Genomic DNA, 7,479 nt, shown 5'->3' on the forward strand with positions numbered 1-7,479 from the left:
GCTTGAACCTGGGAGGCGGAGGCTGCAGTGAGCCATGATCATGCCAGTGCGGTCTAGCCTGGGTGACTGAGCAAGACTCCATCTGAAAAAAAAAAATACAAAAAATTGGTGTGGTGGTGGGCACCTGTAATCTCAGCTACTCAGGAGGCTGAGGCAGGAGAATCACTTGAACCCAGGAGGTAGAGGTTGCAGTGAGCTGAGATCACACCACTGCACTCCAGCCTGGGTGACAGGGCAAGACTCTGTCTTAAAAAAAAGAAATTGTCCCGAGCTGCACCCCTGGTGGCCAGTGAGGGCTGGGGATGGTGGCACCGCCCTGCCTGGCTCGACCACCTAGCTGGCAGTACGGCCCCAGCGTCTGGCTGGTGTTGCAGGAGCAGGGCCGTGCCCTCTGAAGACGTAGCAGTTCCTTGCTGGTGAGCGAGGGTTGCTGTCCTGGCCTCGGTGCCCCCCTGCTCCGCTAACACTGCCGGGTCCCTGCTGTCAAGCCACCTCCCTCTCCCCATTCTTGTCCCTCCTACGTACCTCTCTTGCTCCAAAATGGTCATTTCACCTTTTTAATGAAGACGACAAGGGGTGGGGGCATGCCCCGAAGCATGCTTGATTCTCTTCCCCGTGCAGTGGCTGTATTTGGCCAGCACACTTTATGTCACACACAGCGTTGGCGGGTTTGGGTGAGTTTCTGCGCTGGTCCCATCCATCTCCCTCCCTGTGCTGTGCCTGCTGTAACTCACCTGGCCTGCAGCTCTGTTAGCTTGAGTGGGGCACGCGGACACCTGCGCCTCTGACCTCCGAAAGGCCACCACGTCTTCATCCTGGCTCTGACGCCATGTTGTTGGTCTTCCGCAAATTTGGGTTTTCTGAGACGCGGATCTGAACCTCTCCCCTGGGTGGAACTGCAGTGCATCAGCCCAGGGGACCTGCCATCACTGGCGCGTGAGCCTGAGACAGAAGTGTCGCCAGCCTCATGCTCATCTGGCCTTGGGCAGCATCTCTGTGGTGTGCGCTTATGCGTGACGAACACGGCCCAGCTGTGCCTGAGCGGAAGAGCTGAGAGGTGTTAGTACGTGGGTCCTCAGGTCCCCGCGTTGTGCACACACGGTGCCCTCTGAGGTTGGAGGTGGCCACAGGGTGCTGGGCTGCCGCTTGCTGCCTGAGCTTCCCTCCGTGAATGGCATGAAGTCCACATGCATGGCGTGGAAGTCCACATGAGTGGCGTGGAAGTCCACATGCATGGCGTGGAAGTCCACATGAGTGGCGTGGAAGTCCACATGCATGGCGTGGAAGTCCACATGAGTGGCGTGGAAGTCCACATGCATGGCGTGGAAGTCCACATGAGTGGCGTGGAAGTCCACATGCATGGCGTGGAAGTCCACATGAGTGGCGTGGAAGTCCACGAGTGGTGTGGAAGTTCACAAGTAGTGTGGAAGTTGAGGCTCTTCCCAGACATGCCTTCTTCACCTGTGGGAGATGGAGGGTCAGTGGTGGCATTCCCGTGCAGTCAATGCTGTGCTGACACTTGGGAGAAGCGTCTCCCATCTGTGAATCAGAATCCTCGTTAGGGAAGTGCAGCTGTCCCCGACCTGGAGGCGGAGGGCGTCTCCACGCTGGGTGTCCATCGGGATGCCTGGTCTTGCTGTGTCATTAATGGTCGTTTTATTAACCGCCTCCCATGCATCGGCTCTGTCAGTCCCTGAATATGATCTTTGTTTTAAATTTTGTCAGCTTGCATTGTGGGTTTCTGGGTTTTTCTCTTCTGTCAAGCTGTTCAAAGCAAAAACTGAAAGTGAATTTGGAAAAAAAGGAAAAATATTAAGTGAGATGAGACCACCCTGCGGCGGTTTTCACTGTGTTACTTCCAGCTTGAAGCCATGTCTGATTTTGGAATTCGCGTTTTGAAATCAGGACTTTCAAGCGTGTTGGAATGTAATTTTCAGCATGTGTGTCCAGATAGGCTCTTTTTATTCTTGTGATTTTCAAAGAGCTGTTTGAAGCAGCACTCCTCAAAGCATGGGCTTGGACCCAGACAGTCTGGGAACAGAGTAGGCACAGACACGAGAAGAAGGTTTTAGAAATGTGTGGCCAGCGCTGCTGACATCCAAGGATGTGTGATCACTGCGGTGTGTCTTACCCGAACACGTGCAAACAGAAGCGCTGGCTCCTCATCCCGGGGCCCTGAGATGCACCCCCAGACTCTAAAGCCAGGTCTGGGGACTGCTCCTCACTACCTCTTTGGGCGGTCCCATCACACATGGGCGCCTTCCCCAGAGGTGGTCTGGACGCCCCTGACACCAGGGCGGGGCTCCCTCTTTTCAGACCAGCCATTCATCAGCAGCTCCATCCATCTGCCAGCGGAAATGTGCCTCACGGCTGGCAGCATTTCTCCACCGCCACCTTGTTCCCCAGGGCGGGTGACCCTGAGCTGGGACAGATCCTGTGGTCTGTGTCCAGTGGCCCTGGGGACCCGCGGTCACCGGAGGGCAGTGAGGGCCGCATGTCCTGCTCCCCCCCCGGGTGGCAGTTCGCTGAGAGAATGCTGTGATTCTGCTGAGGGCGGGGGCAGGGGCCCAGCATGGTGGGCACCGCCTCAGTGACCATCTCTTCCTCCCCAGCCATCGACTACAGCGACAGTGCCATGCTCCAAGCCCAGCAGCTGCTCCTGGGGCTGGGCTCTTTCCTGGAGGATGCACGTGCTTACATGAAGGGGCAGCTGGCCTGTGGCTCTGTCAGGGAGGTGATGCTATGGGAGAGGTAAGAGGCCCACCTAGCACCTGGTGTGGCGTCCCCTCCTGCGGCCTGCTGGGCGCTGCCACTGGTGTCCTCAAGGGGAGGGGCCCCCAGGAGACAGGATGCTGGGCAGGAGGTCCAGGTGTGGGGTCAGGGGTTCCTCGGAGAGGCCTCAGGAGACAGGGTGCTGGGCGGCAGGTGTGGGGCCAGGGGCTCCTGAGACGTCCCAGGGAGATGGGGAGCTGGGCAGGAGGTGCGTCTGGGCCCTCGGGTGCTGAGCCCCCTGCTCAGAGTGGCTTTGGGCTCTCGTTCCCTGTGCAAGGAGCAGAGCGCTCATCATCCCTCTCAGTCCTGGCCGTGAGAAGCCAAAGGCTGCAAAACACACAGGCCTGGGCCCACAGCCTCGCCCCGGCTCCCCCACCCTGGGTGTCCGGGGCGGCACTGCACATGCAGTTTTCCAGGTGGTCTTGGTGACGCCGCAGCCCTGCCACTTCAGCAGGGAGGCAGCCAGTGGCCACGGGAGGCCGAGATGCAGGAGCTCTTGCCTAGGCCGTCGTCTGTGCCGTCTCTCCCTCACTGAGCCTTCCCTGGCGCTATTTTCTATTAACTCCCCACAAAGTCTGTTGCTTTTTAAAACCGTCGTGAACATGCCCACATGTATCTTGTGTGTTAAAATACAGCGTCACAGTTCACCTCCGCTCTGGGACTTTTCCCTGGGGTAACGTGACGGTTTGCAGTTGATGTTATATAATTAAGTTTCTGCTACCCAGGAGTCTCACAAGTCTTTGGGAATGTGACCTAGAGAGAGTCCCCAAATTAAAGCCTCCAGCTTCTCTCCCTGGGGAAGGACTGGGGTGGGGGCCTCCTGGGGAGGGCAGAGCCCCTTCTGCTGGGACTGTGTCTCTCTTCCTCTTCCCTCAGGCTCTCCAGCACCAAGAAGGCCGTGAGGGCAGCCTTGGCAGATGACTTTGACACACCCAGGGTGGTTGATGCCATCCTCGGCCTTGCGCACTGTGGGAACGGAGAGCTCAGGGCAACCCTGAAGGTAGCTCAGCGAGCAGGCGGGCTCGCAGTCCCGCCGCCAGGGGCATGGGTCAGGTTCTCGGGTGGGTTTTTCTCATGCCTGGGCTCACTGCTGATTGCGCCTCCCACACCTCCTGTGGAAGAACTGGTGGAACCCGGGTCTGCTGCAGACAGGCAGAATGGGGACGGTGCCCGCCTTGGCCCAGCCTGGGGCTTGACACTCCGGGCCCTTGGCCACCTGGAGAACAAGCTCTCGGGAGCCCCTGAGGCTAAGATACTCTCAATGTGCTCGATCCTCAGGGTACACAGCTCATCTCCCTCCTGCACTCACGGCTCTTTCCCAGAGAGCTTTTGTGGAGAACTTTTCAAGAAAAGACCCATTTACCCCAATGCACCGTTAGGCAGTCAGCACCCAGTGACAACCACGCCAAGCCTCTGGGGGTCTAAGCCTGGACCCGTGGGTCACTGAAAGCATTTGGGGGGTGGGACAAAGACTGTGGAGGCGGTGGCAGGCTTTTGTTCCTGCACTTCTGAGGGTCTCCCTGCCAGGCCCTGCAAGGAGCTCCGTCAGCAGCCCTGTGACCTTTCACGACCCGAGAAGCCAAGGCTGTTCGTGCCTCTCACATCTCTGGATCACCTGTGGGTCCTGGCCGCTTCCTCTTTTGGTTGAGCATCTCTCTGGAGGTCTCCGTCCCTGGCTGCGTACAGTGTTGGGTTTCCCTTGTGACCCTGGTGGGGCAGGGTGCCCTGTGCTGGGTGCTGGGTGCCTTTGGTCCAAATACCGTAGAGGCATAGGGCTCACCTCTGAGGGGAGCGGACACTTGAATCATAGCTGGGTGCAGGGATAGGCTGCCTTGCACTGAAGGCAGCCAGGCTGGGCTGGGACAGGTCCAGCGGCCAGGCTGCTCCAGCACAGGAGCTTCTCCTCTGCCCGTCCGAAGCCTTCCCGTGTGGCTTTCCCTCCACCTCCTGCCTTCACTGCAGCTGCTACCAGCACCCTCAGGCTGGCCCAGCTCTTGGCCAACAGGGGCCTCTTGTGGCAAAGGGCTGAGCATAAGAGGCTGGTGTCTGCGCTCTCCTTCCCAACCTTGGCAGTTCTGGGGCATCTGCAAACTAGGGCTTGTGTCACACGAGGGTCTTGTTTGGCAACTGACATGAGCCACGTGCCAGGATTGCCTTGTTTTCTGAGAAATCTAGCCCAGCCAGTGCCCACTCAGCCTCTACCTGCCTCGCGCTGCAAGCCACGGCCCATGATCACGGTTCACCCACAAAGCCTGATGAGCTAGTACCTCTGTCCATCCACATTACTGATGGGTAAACTGAGGCACGAGAGATTCCTGATGCGCCTATAGTTGGGTGATCTGCAGTGAGGTAGCTGATGCCAGAGCTGTGTTCTTCCTCCATGGAAGCCAGGAGGAAGGCCAGACTGAAGGGAGCTGCTGTGATCTTTGTCTGTTGACACTGAATTCTCTTTGCCCACTGCCATCAAGACTGTTTATTTATTTTTTTGAGACCGAAAATCTCACTCTGTCACCCAGGCTGGAGTACAGTGGCATGATTTTGGCTCACCGCAAACCCTGCCTCCTGGGTTCAAGCGGTTCTGCTGCCTCAGCTTCCCGAGTAGCTGGGACTACAAACTACCATGCCTGGCTAATTTTTTAATTTTTAGTAGAGATGGGGTTTCACTGTGTTAGCTAGGATGGTCTCAATCTCCTGGCCTTGCGGTCCGCCCACCTCAGCCTCCCAAAGTGCTGGGATTACAGGTGTGAGCCAGCACTGGCCAAGACTGCTTCTAAGGAGCTTCCACGCTGTGGCTTCTTACAGGAGCCTGGGGGTCCACGAAGTCCTGCTGTGTTTGGTGCCATCATCTCTTACTTTGAACAGTTTTTTGAAACTGTTGGAATTTCTCTGGCAAATCAACAGGTAGGTCCTATTATTTTAAATGCTTAATTCTGGAATTATCTCCATGTTGGAACAATAACCGTTACCTTTTTAACGTGGAATAGCTCATTATGATATCAAACTCATTTATTTACCTGCTTAAAAATATGTTGCTTTCCTGGAAAGATAAACACACACAGAGCCAATACTTACTAACTGGAATTACACAGTCCGCTTCTGAAGTTGGCAGACTCTCTCGTATGCAAAACCAGAGATGGGAGCAGAGTGTTGCCAGCTCTGCACACGCTTGATTATGTTGAAACTTGGAACGTGCAGAAGTCACGTGCACAGTAAGAGACCATTTTTTCCTGATCCATTTAAGGGCAAGTTGCCGGCCTGAGCCCCCTTGCCTGGCGCATGATCCTATGACAGGACAGGCTCCCTGACAGGCACGAGTCGCCCTCGTGCCTTCCCGGAGACGCTCACCCTCACTGGCTGCATCACGAAGGTGGACACTGCCAGGCTTCTCCACGTTCCTCCTCTTCCCTTGAACTGACGAGCATTTTTGCAGAGACTTGGATCCAACGGAAATCTCCCCTTCCTCACAAGGCTGGCATGGAACCTGTTTACTGTATTGATACGGATTGGAGGTTTCCTGCCTTATTCTGGAAGTCCCCCAGCGTCACTTGTTAGGAGCGTATGGCTGACAGTGGGGACTTTGGAGCTGGCGCTGTGTCCCAGAACGTCTCTGTCGTTTTCTGGACGCCCTTGTAGAATGTAGAATTCTCAGCACAAGGTGCTCTGGCTCTCCAGAGTGTGGCTTGGCTGCGGCTGCCTGGACAGGGGCTGCCACTCCACACCGGCTGCCCAGCACCCCGTGGTGCCCGCCGCTTGGGACTGCGGCCTGAGCAGGTGTGGAGGCTTGGCTCCAGGCCGGACACGTCTCGCTGGCTCTCAACAGAGAACTATGGTGTCTGTCCCAAGTGGGGCTCCTGTGCATACCTGCTGATCACCTGGGAGACTCAGTTCCCCTTCCCAGCAGTCCAGCGTCCGTTGCCAATCATGTGAAAGTCCACTGGTGTGAGATGACCAAGGTTTTGCAGTGTACGTGTTCATGTTCAGGGGAGGCTTTCCAGAGTCTACTGAGTAAGAAAAGTGGGATCTGGCCAAGCTCTGCCTATCCCTTGTCAAAACCCTCTCACTCACCTTCCTCCGGCCACAAGGGCTAAGGTCTGGGCTCATATATTTGTGATAACAAAAACTGTTTTATCATGGAAGCGATAACTGAGGAGTGTATGAGGTTTAAGTAGTTTGACACCAAAGTAAAAGGTTGTGGGTCTGTTTATTTTACACGCATGAATATAATAAACCGGTACAACAGCGCCCTTCCACACTGCCCCAGGCGCTGTTCTCAGCGGGAGGACAGTGCAGAGGCCTTCTGCCCAAATCCTGCCCTCAGCACCTGAGGCTGGGAATCTCAGACCGTTTGCTGAGACGCTTGTGCTGTCGCTGACCCCCAGCCGCCTCAGGTGCTCCGGATGCCTCGGCCACACTTGTGTGGGGTCTGGAACCCAGGGAGCGCTTGTGTGCAGGGTGGGGTGGCGTGCACTGCCCAGTCCTTCTGACCTCCAGGGGAGCCCCAGTCTTGCCTGGATGACAGATGCTCAGAGTTGAGAGTGGAGACTTGCCCTGAGCCCAGCACTTAGGGGCCGCACCCATCCCTGCCAGTCCCAGAAAGAGGCCCAGTTTTAGGGAATCTGGGAAGGCCAGGGCTGGGTGTGTCTCGGCCCAGAGCCCAGCCACCTGGGTGCCATGGTCTCCAGGGGGTGTGACCGTGCCCTGCGGGTC

The 7,479-nt window shown here is 56.8% G+C and overlaps 1 protein-coding gene across 5 annotated transcripts in view; it reads left to right on the forward strand.

The window, feature by feature from the left end:
* Nucleotides 1-7,479, forward strand: part of CARS2 (cysteinyl-tRNA synthetase 2, mitochondrial) — a 62,063-nt gene that overhangs the window by 46,195 nt on the left and 8,389 nt on the right. For all 5 annotated transcript variants that reach the window (XR_012514272.1, XR_012514273.1, XM_039473398.2 and 2 more), the window contains exons 11-13: nt 2,613-2,751; nt 3,649-3,772; nt 5,575-5,673. Coding sequence is in view for 3 of the 5 variants with exons in the window: in XM_039473398.2 (XP_039329332.1) it covers nt 2,613-2,751; nt 3,649-3,772; nt 5,575-5,673 (362 nt within the window). In the remaining 2 variants the exon portion in view is untranslated. The remainder of the gene's footprint in view (nt 1-2,612; nt 2,752-3,648; nt 3,773-5,574; nt 5,674-7,479) is intronic.

The sequence above is a fragment of the Saimiri boliviensis genome, chromosome 16 (genome assembly GCF_048565385.1).
Source record: "Saimiri boliviensis isolate mSaiBol1 chromosome 16, mSaiBol1.pri, whole genome shotgun sequence".
Taxonomy (NCBI): Eukaryota; Metazoa; Chordata; class Mammalia; order Primates; family Cebidae; genus Saimiri; species Saimiri boliviensis.